The following is a 19,202-nucleotide window of genomic DNA, read 5'->3' as shown; positions in this document are numbered from 1 at the left end:
TTGATACTTACGCATATTTACCAAACAATATCACAGGGTTATCTTCCACCAACCAAAAACGGTGTCGAGCCGAAGCGGCCCAGCCGACCCATCAACATTACCTCACTGGTCCGATTGTCCACCACAGTACCGAATACCATTGTGGTGTCCTGGACTGCGGAGATTGGAAGGGTAAGAGAAAAAAGGGCCAGATTTTCAAGGATGGAATTTCAAAAATGTTGACACAGCAGCAGAAAAGAGCTTTTTTCCCCCCATCTCCTGTTATTATGACTGCGCTGACTCGTCATGCTTATGCACAGCGGTGTCGTTAGTACCTGCCTTTCAGAGACACTATTTCACGAAGCAAAATCAGCTATTTCAATTCCTGTCCACCTTGGTTAATCAATTTGCATGTATTCCTCTCAAAATGCCCAGAGTGAACTATTCGGCAATTATGTGTAGGCAGACACATCCTGTGTGCGCAGAATTAATGAATCTGCTTCCATATAGGTGAGACACGTCCAAATTCAGGCCCAGTCTTTCTTGATTTAAGGATGCCTGCCTTTGGACATACAGTGAAGAAGAATAAGTATTTGAACGCCCTGCGATTTTGCAAGTTCTCCTACTTAGAAATGATGGGCTGGTTTGAAATTTTCGTGGTAGTTGCTTGTCCACTATGAGAGACAATCAAAAAAAAAATCCAGAAATTAGTGGGGGTTTTTTTTGTTTTTTTTTAACCCTTAAAGACCTGCAACATGAAGCAATTATGTCAAAATGAATATGTGTAATAAGCGCTCTAATATCTATAACCCTAGCTAAATCCTGTTTTTTTTTCTCATGGAACCTGCAGATGCACTTGCATCCATCTTTTTTTTCTGAATTACTCTCAAAATCATGATTTTTTTAGGTGTATCAAATGTGATACATTTGGCAATAAAGGGTTAAACAATTTATTTGTATTATACTGCTGTATTAATTAAAGTATTTGAACACCTGAGAAAATCAATGTCAATATTTGGTACAGTTTCCTGAAAATTTTCACCAGGTTGGCAGGTTTGCACAGACTGCAGCAGGGATTTTGCACCACTGCTCCAAACAGTTCTTCTGCAGATCAATCAGGTTTCTGAACTGTCACTGAGAAACACTAAGTTTGAGCTTCCTCCAAAGATTTTGTATTGGGTTTAGGTCTGGAGACTGGCAAGGACCTTGATAGGACCAGAACCTTGATATGCTTTTTACAAAGCCACTCCTTGGTTATTCTGGCTGTCTGCTTCGGGCTATTGTCATGTTGGAAGAGCCAGTCACGACCCATCTTCAGTGCTCTAACTGAGGGAAGGATGTTATTCCCCAAAATCTCACAATACATGGCCCAGGTCATCCTCTCCTTAATACAGTGCAGTCTTCCAGACCCATGTGCAGAGAAACACCCCCAAAGCATGATGCTGCCACCCCCATGCTTCACAGTAGGGATGGTGGTTTCTTGGGATGGTACTCATTCTACTTCTTCCTCCAAACACTATGAGTGGAATTAAGACCAAAAAGTTCCATTTTGAGCTCTAATGACCACATGACTTTGTCCTATGACTCCTCTGGATCATCCAAATGGTCATTGGCAAACTTAAAACAGGCCTGGACATGTGCTGGTTTAAGCAGAGGAACCTCGCGTGTCATGTTAAACCATGACGTCTTAGTGTATTACCAACAGTAACCTTTGAAATGGAAATTTTCAGGCATGAAAATCACTCACCTTTCGGCGAAATTCGCCGTTTTGAAGTAAAAAAGGGTGACCTACGTGAATTGTGTAGATCCGACGAGAAAATTTTTAAGGGGGGTGGGGGCGTGTCGTAATTCCATCTAACTAATGACATGTTTTATTTAAGTGTCTAAGCCTGTTGCGAAATGCAATGAGTCCACTTATCGTAAGGTAAATAAAAATGAGGGCGATTTTATCACCGCGTGCGTGCATGCAAACATTTGTGCGTGCGTGTAGATGACATATGAGACTCCAGTTCATTTCATAGATGTTCATTGGTAATCAACACGCCGTAGAATTTAAGTTCAGACATACAAAATAAGGAAACACATCTATATTAAACACTGTAAATGTTAGCATTGCTACATTGAGACTAATGGGGGAAAAAAGACATTGGCAGTCTTCTCCAAAACGCAAACTTGCGGTTAAAAGGTGACACTTCAAACATTAAAAATCGCTGGTTAACAGCATTTGCAAACGAAAAAATGAAAAGAAAAAAAAATCTGTGTGTCACCACAAGCAATGACGAAAAGTGCCTTTTTGCGGAGTGTGAAGCTGTTAGCGGTGCAGCGAACGTACTTCCGGTGAACATTTCAAAATAAAAGCACGTTGCGGTCATATAAACGATTTCTGGAGTTTATCCCCCATACTTCAGAATTAATACTATATTATGTAAATACTATAATACTACAGAATTCAGATTTTACACTAAAATGAACTTTAAAATGACACCCTTTTTGAAAAATATGATTGGCAATGAGTATTATAAATATTGTAATACTATTTTATATAGTAGTATACTATAATAATAATGCTAGATATTTTTTTAAAGAATTGTTTTGAATAATGTAAAGGCGAAGTCAGTGTTCTGAATCTGTTTACATTCCATTCTTTTGCACTAGTACGGTAAATGCTATCGACATTTGACCTCATTGTTTATTTGCAATTTGGTTTTTACATGTTTATTTGTACTTTAATAAAGAATTTAAGTGTTCCAAAATGTTTTTGTGAATTATTAAGCATTAACAAAAATTTCATTGCTAAATTAGTTTAAAAAAAATAAATAAATAAAAATAAAGTTTTTTTTTTTTTTTATTAGTCGACTAATCGTTAAAATAGTCGGCTGACTAATCGGGAGAAAATTAGTCGTTTGGGACAGCCCTACCGGAACATATTTCATCCACACCCTTCTCACTTTTTAACCCCTGACCCATTTTCATGCCTGAATGGTGGTCCCAGCTCCTTTCAGGTTATTGACCAGTTCCTCCAATGTAGTTCTTGGCTGATTCCTGACTATTCTCAGGATCATTGAGACCTTACGGGGTAGATCTTGCATGGAGCCCCAGTCTGAGGGAGATTAACGGTCATGTTTAGCTTTTTCCATTTTCTAATAATTGCTCCAACGGTGTATCTTATATTACCAAGCTGCTTGGCAGTTACCCCGTAACTCTTTTCAGCCTTGTAGAGGTCTACGATTCTGTACCTGGTGTCTTTGGATGGCTCTTTGGGGTGTATGGGGTGGATAGGTGTTTATATGCAGCTAACCACCTCAAACAGGTCAAAAAGACAGACTCAAAAAGTCCACCTCCATTCCACATATTTAGGAGAATTATTGGAGTGGAGGTGGACTTTTTAAAGGCGACTAACAGGTCTTTGAGGCTCACAATTCTAGTTGATAGGCAGGTGTTCAAATACTTATTTGCAGCAGTATAATACAACTAAATTGTTAAAAATCATACACTGTGAGGTCTGGATTTTTTTAAATTTTTTTTTTTACATTGTCTCTCACAATGGACGAGTTCCTACCATGAAAATTTCAAACCTGTCCATCATTTCTAAGTGGGAGAACTTCAATCAAGATCGCAGGGTGTTCAAATACTTATTTTCCTCACCGTGTGAGCCAGAATTTATTGTAGTTTCAAAGACAGACAATAGATGGCAGTATCATCTCTCGTATATGTTTGGAAATTGTCTTAGAAAAGCAAGTGTCCATTTGTACAAGAAAATTGCTAATTGTGTCTTTCATATTAATTAACGGGCAACAAAAAATAACTGGTTTGTGTTTTTCATGTCTTCAGAATTATTCGATGGCAGTATACTTAGTGAAGCAGCAGACATCCACAGTGCTGTTACAGAGGCTTCGGGCTAAAGGCATAAGGAACCCAGACCACTCCAGAGCACTCAGTAAGAACCCTTTAGGGAAGCACAGGTCCATTTGCGGTGCACATATATGTACTTTTGCTATGAGTATCTATTGCCAGTTTTTATGACGATTCCTTTTGTCATTACAAGTGTTACTTTTGGGTTTGCGTATTATTATCAACAATTCTCAATGACTTGAATGATTTGACATCACCGGTAACAATTTAGTTCGTTATTATATATTTTTTTACTAGTTATTTTTTAACCCATTATAGGGCAAGTGACTATTTTTGGTAGTTGGGGAAAAAAAAAACATCAGAACTTGGCATCCATTTATGTAGACATCACATTTTGGGTCATCTAGGCCCTTAGGCGAAGTTTTTCTTTTGGGGCAGGGGGGACACAACATGTTGATGACCCAGAAACGCAGTGTCAACAATAAAATTAACTTACAAGAATATTCATAATAATAAGTTTTGAAAATGAACGTTATTTTGTTTCCCATCATTTTTGAGGGGAATTCTAAACCAGGCTGCTTAGAACAGCTATTTTTTGTTATTGCCAAGATCATCATCCACTGGACATGGGACGCCCGCCTGTGGTGGCTCTTTTGTACAGTTTGCGTCTTTAGTTGGGCAAATTTAAACTCCACTCATCATTTTGGCGGTGCTTCCTGGCGTTTCATGGTCCACGTTTTAAATCCTTGGTTCTTGCTCAGAAATTGTCACTTTTGAAAGCTAAGGTTTGAAAAAAATTAAGTATATCCATCTTGCCTCTTTGGTCCTTAGGTGGTTTTGGTTAACCAAAGCAAATGATCCTCTTGACCCATTATAAAAATATATTTTTTTGTTCATTCCTTTAATTTTGTTTTATTGCTTTACAAATTTTATAGACACACATTTTTACCGGTAAACTCTTAATTTTAAAATTGTATATTGGAACGTGAATTACATTCAATGACACTTTTCGCCGATTTCGTATACAACTGTGGCTTACATAACATAAAATGTCATGTCCACATATGTGGATGCCTGGTCTCTATTTTTATTAATCATTATTTAGATTTTTTTTTTTATTAAGAAAATTATAAATGACAGAAATACAGTGTGGTTATTGCCCCCAATAACACTCCAAAGTTGATTCTTTTTTTTTTTTTTTTTTTTTTTTTTTTTTAAATTCATAGTATTTAAATGAGTGTCCTATAAAGAGTTAAGAAAATTAAGTTTCACCACAAACAATGTAAAATTAATTAATCTCTTTAATATTATCTCATCAAATCCATTTCAACTGGGATGGCTGGCATTGAATGATGATGTTCCACTGCCATTGATGGCGGTGGACGTCCAATCCAATTTGCCTGGGGGGCTGGCAGCGATCAAATGATCGGTCAAAATGGAATGGATGTCTATAGACGCCAATGAGGTAATGTCAGTAATTATCAGTAATGTCAGTTTTTCTTTTGGTAAAGGATTGGTGTCTATTGGTAGAATGACAGTATGGCAGGTTGTATTGTGGAAGTGTGAAATATGACTTTTGTCTCCAAAAGGCGTACATCTTTAATTTTTTTTTTTTTTTTTCCTGTTTACCTACAGTCAAAGAGAAGCTAACAGCAGACCCAGACAGTGAAATAGCCACAACTAGCCTTCGTGTGTCCTTGCTCTGCCCAGTAAGTACAATTTGGTTATTGAATGGGAATTTCCAGATGTTCTGTCGCATTAAAACTCATTCCTAAAATAAAAGTGATCTGTATGTTCAGGCCATTGTTTGTCTTTTTTTTTTTTCTTTACGAGAGCATCTTCTCAAACCCTACTGTCTACCTTTTTCCGTATACTTGACATGTTTATATTTATTCCACCTTAATACTGTAGCTTATGCCCCTGCTGTGTGAGCGACCTCTTTTTTGCCTTAAGACATGTTTATGCACCCTTTTCAGCTCGGAAAGATGCGATTGACGATTCCATGCCGGGCGCTGACGTGCTCCCACCTGCAGTGCTTTGACGCCACACTTTATATTCAAATGAATGAGAAGAAGCCCACCTGGGTATGTCCTGTCTGTGACAAGAAGGCCCCTTATGAACACCTCATCATTGACGGGTAAATAACCTTGCTCCCATTTTCAGTGCAGCAGTACTTTTTGTCATAAATATGCCTTATTATCTTAAAATCGTCATTATTTTATCACTTCTCAACTATTTCAATGCATCTACAGGGCTCAAACATAACAATTCAGGCACTTGTTTTCCTGCCAAAATTGACAACTTCCACATGATAGTTATTTAAAACCTCGAGTCTACCATTGTACTAAAAATTAGGGTAAAGTTACCCTCAGTCCAAATACTATAGCCTCTACGTTATTTATTTACACAATGTGACAACTCTTTACTTCGACTGTTTTTCTTCTATTGGGTGATGTTGTTCCTCTTGGTACATCACTCAGGCTTTTTGTGGAGATCCTCAACAGCTGTATGGACTGTGATGAGATCCAATTCAAGGAAGATGGAAACTGGGCTCCCATGAGGACAAAAAAGGAGGTGCAGGAAGTCTCATGTGCTGCTTTAAACAGCAGCATGAACGGTAAGAAATGAAGGGATGTATGGGGTAGTAAGGCGCCAAGAAAACCTTTCAATAAATTAAGATATAAAGTAAGATGTGAAAAGAAATTGGCATTAACTTGAATTTGATTTTCAGTACTGGTAAGTATTGGTACTAATAGAACTCACATAGCAAGTTTAATATTGGACCCTCACACATTTACAGTTTGCCATTCAGAAATGCACCCTTTTCCAGGTTGCCTTTTATTGAACTGCACATTTCTAATGTCTTAATCAGATTATTTTTCTAAAATCTACTGCAGTCAAATAATTTTCTCCATCTTGTTTTCAGTGTTAACTGTTAAAGGCTAGTTAGCAGATTATTGCGTCAGATTATTCCACTTACTTTAAGAAAATATCACTATTTGTTCTCATTAAGCCTATACATCTAACAGTTGGTAATTTTTCACCTAAATTGAGAATGATTTGTTTTCAAATGATGTTTTCAACAATATCTATTTTTGATTTAAAAAAGTTTTTGAAAAACAAGCTTGTTAAGACTAAATATACTAATTTATTGCTTAAAATAAGTCTGCTAAGCTTATTTTCAGCTAGCTATTTTTAAGTGAGTAAAACTTGATGCACTGGCAGCTAATTTCACTTATTTCTATTAGCTTTACATTGAAAACAAGGAAATTTAAGTAGTTTTAATGAGGTGTGTTTTTGCTGTGTGTGGTTGAGAAACGATTCTCCAATATTTGCCCATGTACAATTTTCAAAAATGTCATTTTTCTTAATACAAAACTGTATAGCAGGGGTATTCAACTAAAAAAAATATTGGGACAAACTGAATATTTAATAGGCATATACAGTGTGTTTGAATCGTTATTTAATCAATATGTCTTACACTGGGCGATATGGAGCAAATGTTCAGTTAAATCAAAGCGAAATATAACACGCCACAAGTACTTTTATTGAAAATGGCTGTTTTAGTGAACAAAGGCAAAATCAAATAAATACATAAATTAAGCGTTTTCTTCAGCTGATTCATGAAAAATGTTCAGTTGTTCAAATAATAAAATGTAAATCAATCAATCAAAAACAATCAAATCAAAAACAAGAGTACCTTGTTTGAAATAATAGCTCTAAAAGGTGCATATTTGAACAACAAAGGACTTGGATAGCGATGTATATGCTGTAGTCTAATTCTATGTCACATTTAAAAATTAGGGCTGTCAAAATTATCGCGTTAACGGGCGATAAATAATTTTTTAAATTAATCACGTTAAGATATTTGACGCATTTAACGCACATGCCCCACTCAAACAGATTAAAATGACAGCACAGTGTAATGTCCACTTGTTACTTGTGTTTTTTGTTTTGTCGCCCTCTGCTAGCGCTCGGGTGCGACTGATTTTATGGGTTCCAGCACCAAGAACATTGTGTAATTATTGACATCAACAATGGCGAGCTATTAGTTTATTTTTTGATTGAAAATTTTACAAATTTTATTAAAACGAAAACATTAAAAGGGATTTTAATGTAAAATTTCTATAACTTGTACTAACATTTATCTTTTCAGAACTACAAGTCTTTCTATCCATGGATCGCTTTAACAGAATGTTAATAATGTTAATGCCGTCCTGTTGATTTATTGTTATAATAAACAAATACAGTACTTATGTACCGTATGTTGAATGTTTATATCCGTCTTGTGTCTTATCTTTCCATTCCAACAATAATTTACAGAAAAATATGGCATATCTTATCGATGGTTTGAACTGCGATTAATTACGATGAATTTTTAAACTGTAATCAACTTGATTAAAAATTTTAATCGTTTGACCGCCCTATTAAAAACATACCGATATATGACCATATTACTGCTGTCAACTCAAATTAAGATTTAAAAACCTGTATTCATTTTTTTTTTTTTTTTTTCGACTGAAGATATATGACTGCCAATATGTACTCATTAAAGTGCCTGTGACACGAAAAAGCATGTTTATTTCATAATACACGCGGTATTTTATGCTCCTGAATGATATGGACTGCTTGGACGTGTGTGGAAGCGATCGCTATATTTATTTAGTTTTTTTAATCCCGCGCCAGGAAAATGAGTGACTTCCGGCTTCGGTCTCGCATTAAGGAGGAGGGCGCTGTGACGTGTACGGTAGAAGACGTCCTCTTCACGCTACAGTGTACTGTTGTGTATGAGGACGAAGGATTCAGCTGATTTTGCGGATTAATACGTTTATTTTTCGCATCACGCCAGCCAAACGGCTGCAGAAAAATCATTCTGTATGAGGGAGAGACGTATGCGCCTTTTTGGAGTTTCAAAAGGTACCCATTCACCGTGGATATTTACTGTGGGACCATTGGACTTACGAGGAAGTGAGTAAACATCTTGTTTTGTATTATGTCAAATACGAATACAGCGATTACAAAGTAAACACTACAAACTTCCTTTAAATGAAGGACTACTTACGTTTGATCATTGATAGGCATGTAAAAAGCTCTCCTAATGCATTAGCAGCAGCACTGTTAGCTGCACAACAACTCCAGCCACCCTCCTCCGGGGAACGAACTGTAAATTGCTCTCCGCCGGGCGGTTTGTCGATCCGCTAAGACATTCGACAACCGGGTCGTCATGTCAAATAATCCAGGATAGCTATATGTGATTTTCCGCTTTGAAGACTTTGAAACATCACTCGGTTCGGGTTAGCATGTCGGCTAGCTGTCACGCCTTCTGGTTTGTTTACATTCTCCGAAGCCGGGGAAGGGAAATGACATATGTCCAATTTAGGTGTCATAAAATATCGTTCGGGAGGTGCGAAAGTAAAGGTGAAGTCGACAGTTTTGACCATTATGGAGTAATTTTGCCATGTCGTCCTGAATAAATGCATTTTTATTATTTCATATTCCATTCAGCACAAGACTGTTATTTGTCATGACCATGCCATTTATTTAGCAATTGGGGAAAATACTTGGATAAAAAGAGTATCCTGTAAAAATATTGAAGTAAAGAGACAGAAACAATGACATTTTGCCGCTCTCTTCGTCTCGTTTTCCTCGTTGTGAATAGTTCCCCCTCAACGGGCTGACTGGTCCTTCTCAAGCCATTTATATAGCTATTGGGGAAAAATACTTGGGTAAAAAGAATATCCTGTAAAAATATTGGAGTAGAGAGACTGAAACAATGACATTTTGCGGCTTTCTTCGTCGCGTTTTCCTCGTTCTGAATAATTTCCTCTCAATGGGCTGAATAGTAAAATCGATGAGCCAAGTCTACGGCTGACGTCATCCACCTGTTGGGGACGCTAAAGCCCTATAATGGTAGGCGTGGCTAACCGGCAGATTAAAAGACTAATTTCTCGTCATCTGTGCTTTGCTAAATTGTTGTATATAGTCGAATCGTCTCAAAATATGATTCTAATTCACATAATAATGCCATTTAAGACTTTTTTTCTCGTGTCATATGCTCTTTTTAAGTCACCCTCAATCCAAATACAAGGGAATTTAAGTAGACTGGATTGGTGAAATATTGGCCATTTTTTAAAGCAACGGCTGACTTTGCAGTGAACCAACTCATTATTTTCTTTATTGAGGTTTGGTTTAATGGTTATTCAAATTTAAATGCAGCCCGTATTAAGCCCCAGATAAAAGATGGATGGATTTAATTTCATTTTTATTCAATTAAAAGATAAGATTTAATTTGTATTTTGAATGGTAAATGCAGCATCAGGGGCAACATGGGGTCGCTATCTTGTTCAAAGATACTTAGACGAGGTCACCAGATGGGGGAATCAAACCCACAACCTCTGGGTTGGGGAATAACTATCACTAGCCACACCGCCCAAATGATCACTTTTTTTTTTTTTTTTTTTTAAAGAATGGTACCCATCTAAGGCTACGTCTACACTAGGACAGATAATTTCCTTAAACGTTCAATTTTTTATATTATACGGCATGTCGGCTACACTAATGTACCTCATGTCCGGATCTTTTCTTACATGGGCTAGGGAGCCAGCTAATTTCTTAAACGGCAGATACCAGAGTCTAGTGTAACCGCCTGTGTAAAAATCGGAGCCAATGGAAGTGACGTCATGGAGCTCTCTCGCCATATTTTTGTATGACATTATGGCATCGTGAAAAATGGAGGTGAATGGTACAGACACGGCTTTCCTGCTCCTCTTTTTACAACTGAAAGAACTTGCAAATTTTACGCTTGAATATGTCAGGAAAAGACATCAAACAACGCTGAAAAATTAAAAGCTTCCGATTCAGAGGTGACCCGCATGGACGATGACGTCACACACGAGGCTGCTTTTTTTTGTGCAAGCGTAGTCTGCGCAAATGCAGGAACATGGCCTTTATAAACACACCTTAAACGTTGTGCGGACAGGTATACTATATTGTCTGGATTACAACGCAAAAAAATTATCCTTTGTAGTGTAGATGTAGCCTAACAAAGTCTGTCAGGATCATCAAACCTATGAGGGTCCATGGTTTCCACGGGTAAATATAATTAGCTAACGATAGCCCCACTATGTTCATATAAGTAGCATAGGCATTTTAATATATTTTGTTTGTTTGTTTGTTCTGCTCCTATTCTGTCTGCTTCCCTCCTGAACCCCCACCTCCCCGTTCGCTGCTTTCTCATAAAACATAATGAACAATCACAATTGGTTATCCCTTGCTACTTCGCGCTTCAAAATTCACGCTCTCACAGGGTTTAAATGTTGAAAGCTCTGTATGTCTGGGCCAGTATAGGACAGCTTCTAAGTCTGGACCACAGTCTGTCAGTTCGTGACATCTGCTGCATAGTACAGTATGCTTGTTAACTCATTTGCTCCCAAAAACATATAAATACGTTCAATTTTTAATTGTTTCAGTGTCCCAAAGATGTAGTTATTCGTCTTTTATGTTTTTTTTTTCACAAGAGACATTTCTAGGTTCTCATGCAACTTAGCTCCAAAGCACAATGCTGAAAATCGATTTTAAAGCAATACAACTGTCCACTGGAGGGCTGTAGCGCATTTGGTAAGACGATTCAACGGAACGAATAGCCGGGCCACATGGCCGGGGTGCCAGGAGAAGACGACCGAATGGATGCCCGGGATGCCAGGGGCTGGACGACTGAGCAGAACGACCGGGACCACCAGTGCAGCGAACGATGCCGTTGAGTCTGTGCTGCTCGCCGAGCAGAGCCCGTGCGCCGTGCTCGGCCGCTCGCGTCCCCCACACCCTCCAGTGTCCCGTGACTCAGCCGGAAACGCGCACAGCCAAACCAGTCCCCCCCCCCAGGAACACAAGTTCCCCAGGCGAACTCCGCCACAAGGCAGTGGTCACCACAAAAGAAAGACTCAAAAAATTCCATGTTGATGAGACAGACGGCGATGAGGGAAAAGTTTACTCCGGCTGTCGCAACCACAACAGCGTCATTTCTCAGTTCAAATGTGTAAATAAATTGTTACTTTACTATCAAAAGCTCTATTTGTCTTGTTGTTTGTTATTTTGTAGAATGAAAGCATTATTCAGATGTTTGGGATGTCACAAAAGCTAAAAATAGCTGCGTTAAAGTCAAAGTTTGAAATGTATGCTTTTCAAAAAAGCTAAATTTCTCTGTTTTTCAGAAATTGGAAAATTGCTCAAACTAAGCTATTTTCTAATGCTGATGTCTAAAGAAAGGAAAAAGATATGAACATACTTTTTTTCCTGCTAAAAGAAGAGAGTAATCTTTCTTTTGGTGGGTTCCATGTTTATATAGCATTAGAACAGAATTTTCTGTGGGCCTTGTAAAATCAGTCAAAATCTAGTAAAACGGCCGGGGGCGAAGGGGGTTGCGCCGGTGAAAATGGCTGGGAGTGAATGAGTTAATCATTTCATTGTAGCATCTTTTTAATCAAGAAAACAAATGGTTACTCTCAGCCCATCAAACAAGTTGGCCACGCCGCCAAACGTCCGACTTTACACACACTTACTCACTCAGTCTTTAACATTCTTAGACAATCACAAATCTAGCAGCAGCAGTGCTGTTTTTGCGATTGAAATTTAACAGAAATGGAAAGATAGCATGGTGGATTTCAGTATTTTTGCCAAATTTGGAGTAAACACGTAATCAAAACAAGACACTTTTGGTTGTCACTGCGTGGCTCCACTGGTTTCGGCTCAGTGAGCAACCAACCTAACTAATGTATTGTAGAGTCAACAGCAAACTATACATTATTTTTGGAAGGTTTGTGCCAATGAGGGTCTTGGTTTTAAACTTAAACATCAAGGGATCACAAAATGACCACATCACAAATCTGTCAATGTCGCTTTCCAGGTCCGTGTCCGACATTGAGCTCAGATCAACAGAACTCCATGTCTGCCAATCACAGCAGCAGCAGAAGTGACAGCAGCAACAGCAAGAAAATGGCAGTGATTGATTTGACATTAGACAGCTCCTCGGAAGACGAAGCCCAGGACTCTCCGCCGCCACCGCTGCCGCCACCACCCCTGCCCCCTTTGCCTCCTCCAGCCAAACGATCCTGTCCCTCCATTTCCCCGACATCACCGTCCGCCCTCAACAAAGGGTCAGTTAGACATTCAGATCATTGTGTACTTGTCTTCCCTCCTATTTTTCTAAATCATCAAATATTGGAAAGGCTCACCTGGGAAATGAAGCATCAGTATATTTAATGATTCATACGCTTTTCACTTGAATGCACGAATTGGTATTTTGCTTGAGCAACCACATCATTGGCAACATAAAAGGTTGAGTGTGGAACATTTGTACTTCAAGTCCCTTGTGACGGTTAGGCAGGGTGCTTTTAAGAGACTTTGCTGAGGAACAAAAATATGTCATTTAGTAAAATGCTGTACATTATATAATATATATGTACAGTATATTTTTTTATATGAGCAACGTTGAAATAGATTTTCCTGTGTCAAGTTTGTGTGTGTCATCAAGAGCAGATCTGGGTAAAACTTAGTTTCATGTTACAATTTAGATACCGTAATTTCCCGAATATAAAGCGCACTTTTTTTCCCAAAAATCAACTTGTAAAATCATGGTGCGCAATATAAAGGGGTACATGGATGGAGACATATATATATATATATATATATATAAAAACCATTTTTTTTTAATTGACATGGCCATGTTGTGTTGAAGAAACTTATGCGGCGATCCGTTGCCGACCATTACGGTATGTGACGTCACCATTTTGTTTCGGTAATACTTCACTCTGATTGGCCGAATGATTTCGTCTGTGTTAAATTCGGCTTTTTTCACTCTTCATAAAGCACAGAATTTAGTTTCTTGAACTCATTTGTGTCAACATTTATTGCAGCTTCGCAACTCGGTCCATAACAAACAACAACACAGACTTCCTGTGTCCGTCAACTATATCTGTCCCTCGGGAAACTCAAACCCAAATAAGAATTCCTATTGTTACTGTCGTGTTTCCAACTTACGTTCTCACTTTCATTTTACCATATCAATCCATGGAGGAAACATTTATTCATCATGATGAAACGAGCAAGTTATACAGCAGCCTCTAAAAGAAAAGTCACATTTGTTTTGTTTTCTCCTGGATTCTGGTAAGTTCAAGAAGTTATCAGATCATATTATTAGCGTACATATTGTCAGTTTACGGTAATGTTTTGAACTACCAATGTGCTATGCTTGTGCTGTGTTTCACCAGTCAGTAAAATGACATTTCTGTATCTGTACACGAGCTCTGTTTTCTTGTATTCTTCTATTTGTTGGTGCTAAAATTAGGGTGCGCGTTATACATCGGTACAATAATTTTCCCTAGATTTTACAAGTAAATTTGGGGTGCGCGTTTTGCACGGGTGCGCCTTATTTTCGGGAACTTACGGTATGTTTTACTATTCTTCATAAATCATAAAAGTAACTTCTCAAAAAATTTTCAAATTGTGATAAAGTTCATTATTTTCTGTAATGTACTGATAAACAATAGACTTACTTATATTTTATATTTATTACACACAACTTAAGTAACCGAGCCTTTTATTGTTTTTATATTGACGTTTTTGGCAAAAATTTAAAAGAAAATCCCCATCTCAAAAAATTAGCATACGGTATTTCATCTGACCAATTAAAAAAAGTGTTTTTAATGTATTAAAAAAAAAGGCAACTTTCAAATAATTATGTTCAGTTATGCACTCAATTCTTGGTTGGGAATTAATGTGGCATGGCATGGAGGCAATCAGTTTGTGGCACTGCTGAGGTGTTATGAAGGCCCAAGATGCTTCGATAGCGGCCTTAAGCTCATCCACAGTGTTGGCTCTAGTGTCTCTCAACTTCACATTATCCCACAGATTCTCTATGAGAGAATGTCGGAGAGTTGGCAGGCCAATGGAACACAGTAATACCATGGTCAGAAAACCATTTACCAGTGGTTTTGGCACTTTAAGCAGGTGATAGGTCTTGGTGAAAAATGAAATCTTCATCCCTATTAAGCTTTTCAGCAGATGGAAGTATGTAGTACTCCAAAATCTCCTGATAGCTAGCGGCATTGACCATGCCCTTGACAAAACACAGTGGACCAGTACCGGCAGCTGACATTGCACCCCAGACCATCACTGACTGTGGGTACTTGACACCAGATTTAAGGCATTTTGGCATTTCCTTCTCCCCAGTCTTCCTCCAGACTCTGGCACCTTGATTTCCGAATGACATGCAAACTTTGCTTTCATCTGAAAAAAGTACTTTTGACCCCTGAGCAACAGTCCAGTGCTGCTTCTCTGTAGCCCAGGTCAGGTGCCTCTGCCGGTGTTTTTAGTTCAGAAGTGGCTTCACTTGGGGAATGCGTCACCTGTAGCCAATTTCCTGTACACGCCTGCGCACGGGGCGCTGGATGTTTCTTCTCCAGACTCTTTCCATTGCTTCCGCAGGTCCCCCAAGGTCTCGAATTGGCCCATCTCCACAATCTTCCTCGGGTCCGGTCACCTCTTCTGGTTGTGCAGCGTTTCTTGCCACATTTTTTTCCATCCCACTGACTTCCCACTGAGGTCCCTTGATATAGAACTCTGGGAACAACCTATTCGCTTAGAAATTTCTTTGTGTCATACCCTCTTGCTTGAGGGTGTAAATGATGGCCTTCTGGACAGCAGTCAGGTCGGCAGCAGTCCCCATGATTGCAATTTTGAGTAATGAACCAGGCTGAGAGTTTTTAAAAGCCTTGGGAATATTTTGCTGGTGTTCAGAGTTAATTCATTGATTCAGATGATTACGTTAATAGTGCTCTTAGGGCGTTTTCACGCTAGCACTGTTTGGTCCCTTTTAAATGGACCAGAGTTCTTTTTGTCAGGTAATCCGCTTGGTTTTGTAAATGCGAACGTGTATTTCATCTGCTCAATAATCATGGGTCTCGGTCTCGGCGCACCCTGCTTCCCTTACGAATGCAACCGGAGAAGGATGCGCTTTATGCTACTTTATGTGCAGCGTCACAGCCTGAAGCTGTGATGCTCCAGGCTGTGACGCTACACGCAGTACAGCGCACACGCTATTTAAAATCAACAATGGCAAGATGACCGACGAATAACTATGGGCAAATGTTGTTGTGCTGCACTACGCAGTTGCATTTGATACACAGAATCAGATTCTAATGCGGTAGTTGTGTTTTGCATGCTGTTACTGGACGGACCATGTGAGAGTGATAGTGGCCGAGACAGGCGGAGACTCTCGGAGTGGCCGTTTCGTGATTCTCGCTCTCCTGGAAGTGGCGACTATTTGACAGTCTACAGTAAATAGTCCCGAAAGTGAGAGCAATTGCTCGCCTGTGTGACTTGGGGTACCACGTGGTTCCCTTTTGTGGTTTCATTTTCCCCTATGTATTTTTATATACTCCAGTTTGCTCGACATATATTCAGGAGGGAGAGACCCGCTGGCCGAGCGGCAACTTAATTTATGCTACATTATGTGCAGCATCACAGAACCACGCTGGGACGCTGCATGCTCCCTCCCCTCCCAGAGGGGGGTATTTCCTCTTCTATTTGTCCACTCAATGAGTGCGCCTATCATCCACGTGATCTTGCTTGGAAAGTTCGGTTGGCGCAGTGTGAATGCAGAACCTTTTCAACAAGTCATTTGCAAGTGTTGTTGCGAGGTAGCCTTCCAACCGACCTTGGTCCTCTTAGTATGCTCTCCAGTGACGCCAGCAGGGGGTGGCCAGGGGTGGCCATGGCCACCCCTATAAAGTGGTTGGCCACCCCACTGGCCACCCCGCTTGCCAGTATATCGTTAGATTGTTGTACCATCAGTTATGCATTTCATCCCAAATAAATGCATTTATTTTCTTTTGTTAAATGTAGGGCTGTCAAATTTATCGGGTTAACGGGCGGTAATTAATTTTTTTTAATCACGTGAAAATATTTATCGCAATTAACGCATTCGCGGTACGACGCACTCACGCATTGCCGCAAACAGCCTATAATGGTGCCGTTTTACTTATATACAGAGATAAGAGGCAGTGTCAAGGGAGTGGAGTAGATACAAGCATTCATTGAGGCCGTGCTTTTAATATGCAAAAGCTTTGTCATCTCTCCCACAGTAACTATAAATATTGTGGGAAGCGACGTGGGGACGAATAACAGGAGTTTATCTTTTTCTTAACACCCTGTAGTATACCCAACGCAGAGAAGATATAGCATTTGCAGCCACCACACACAGTCATGGTTGCACCACTTCCCATCGTGCATTTGGGCAGAACAGTTAAGTCGCTACAGTATCATTTACTGAAAGCTCAACAAATAGACTAGATGGCAATATTTAGTCACAATATACAAAACAAACTCACATTTATCCTTTAAGAATCACTTTCCATCCGTGGATTACTTTCACAGAAAGAATGTTAATAATGTTAATACCATCTTTTGGATTTATTGTTATAATAAACAAATACAGTACCTATGTACAGTATGCTGAATGTATATAACCGTCTTGTCTCATCTTTCCATTCCAACAATAATTTACAGAAAAATATGGCATATTTTAGCGATGGTTTGAAATGCGATTAATTACAATTAATTTTTAAGCTGTGATTAACTCTATTAAAAATTTTAATCGTTTGACAGCCCTAGTTAAACGTACACCTTATGCCTAATATATACATAACACATTAAAAACAGAATTGTTGTGGAAGTCAAAATGTTGACTGGACAGTTATGGACTATGCACATTAAATCATTAGTAACATCAAATATTACACAATACACCAAAGTATATCAGTAGCTGTGTCCTTAAGTCGTTCTGATAATTTCCCCCTGACCTTTTTACTGCAATAATATAATGAAAACCTGAAATTATGGCTTTTAGTTTTGGCCACCCCAAGATTTTAAGTGGGCCCATCTGGCCACCCCTATGAAAAATTTCTGGAGGCGCCACTGATGCTCTCCAAACGGACCCTGGTCCTCTTGGTATAATGTGAAGCCGCCCTCAGAGTACCTTTTCATGATATGCTAATTTTTTTGAGAAATTTTGGGTTTTTATCATCTGTATGCCAAAGTCGTCAGTATTAAAACAATAAAATCCTTGAAATATTTCAGTAGGTGTGCAGTAAGTCTTAAATAAATGAAAGTTCAATTTTTATCATAACATTATAGAAAATACTGAACTTTATCACAATATGCACTTTTTTTAGAAGGACTATTATATCGTGAAAGAACTGAATCAAAACTATGCTGATTTTGTTACAGCCAAAGCTTCGGTTATATCAACCACATGACATTGTTCACAATCACAGCTTTTTGTTTTTGGCTCAGTGGAGGTGCAAGAACAATGATAAATAAAACATCCAACGTGACTAACTCTGCGTGACTATTATCCCCCACCCCTCTCCATCTGCCATCAGGGTGTTGAACCTGCACCACCAATCCTCCCCGGTGAGTCGTGCTTCCAGTATGCCAGCTGTGGATACTAGCTACATGCCTCCTGTACCCCCACTGATCCAGGACTATAGACCCTATTACCACACTCCCAATGACCTTCCAGGTAATGACCAACACGCACAGACAAACATAACAAAAAGTGTTAAATGCAGTCATAAAAGCAAGTGTTTCAAGGACCAGTGGTGTTTCGATACCTATTCATTTTAGTGTAAACTGGGTTACAAAATGATTTGGAAAATATTAAAATGTGAGAGCTCACACAAGGGGTAAGAAAAATGCTGCCATGTATTTCAGATGACAAACATTATGGTTGGGCAACATCGCAAACTCCAGGTTAGTTCCTAATCGGTTGTTGTTCCATTTCATGACAATCACAGAGTGTGACTCGGTCAAACTCTGTGTGAACCATGAAATATTCCACTGTACTAAGATTCACAGTTGTTGGCCTGTCTTTTTTATGGTAATGGTAATGCACTTTTGACACACTCATCAAATCAAATTTGACCATATTGTGGGTATGTGCATGCAACCTGACTTACCAACCTATCCCACCTAATTTTCAGATTTGAATTTCTTCTCCTTCCTGCAAGGTGACAATCATCAGGTAGGAGTCACAGTACATCACACTGACACGAGTTTGGATATTTACTAGTCCCCCAAGGAACCAGCGGCGAAAAAGTGTTGATTCCGCAGAGAACAATCTTGTATTCTGCGGAAAGAAATTCTTGATTCCGCAGCTTAAAAGTTGTTTTTTGTTCCACAGGCATTAAAAAAAAAACTGAAATGACTATAACTACATGTCTTAATATGGGATATTTACATAGAGATGTTACGCAGGAAAATCTTATTAATCAAAAATATCTTTATTAATCAAACAAACATTCATTAACATGCAG

The 19,202-nt window shown here is 38.9% G+C and overlaps 1 protein-coding gene across 3 annotated transcripts in view; it reads left to right on the top strand.

The window, feature by feature from the left end:
• Window positions 1-19,202, top strand: part of LOC130914937 (E3 SUMO-protein ligase PIAS1-like) — a 134,201-nt gene that overhangs the window by 103,966 nt on the left and 11,033 nt on the right. For 2 of the 3 annotated variants that reach the window (XM_057834538.1, XM_057834547.1), the window contains exons 5-13: window positions 37-171; window positions 3,811-3,916; window positions 5,467-5,540; window positions 5,808-5,968; window positions 6,312-6,448; window positions 12,734-12,983; window positions 18,270-18,409; window positions 18,601-18,639; window positions 18,870-18,910. In XM_057834538.1, coding sequence (XP_057690521.1) covers window positions 37-171; window positions 3,811-3,916; window positions 5,467-5,540; window positions 5,808-5,968; window positions 6,312-6,448; window positions 12,734-12,983; window positions 18,270-18,409; window positions 18,601-18,639; window positions 18,870-18,910 — 1,083 coding nt within the window. The remainder of the gene's footprint in view (window positions 1-36; window positions 172-3,810; window positions 3,917-5,466; window positions 5,541-5,807; window positions 5,969-6,311; window positions 6,449-12,733; window positions 12,984-18,269; window positions 18,410-18,600; window positions 18,640-18,869; window positions 18,911-19,202) is intronic. The other variant, XM_057834556.1, reaches the window with a different exon arrangement.

Source organism: Corythoichthys intestinalis, chromosome 1 (assembly GCF_030265065.1).
Source record: "Corythoichthys intestinalis isolate RoL2023-P3 chromosome 1, ASM3026506v1, whole genome shotgun sequence".
Lineage (NCBI taxonomy): Eukaryota > Metazoa > Chordata > Actinopteri > Syngnathiformes > Syngnathidae > Corythoichthys > Corythoichthys intestinalis.
This window is presented reverse-complemented; position numbering and strand designations above follow the sequence as displayed.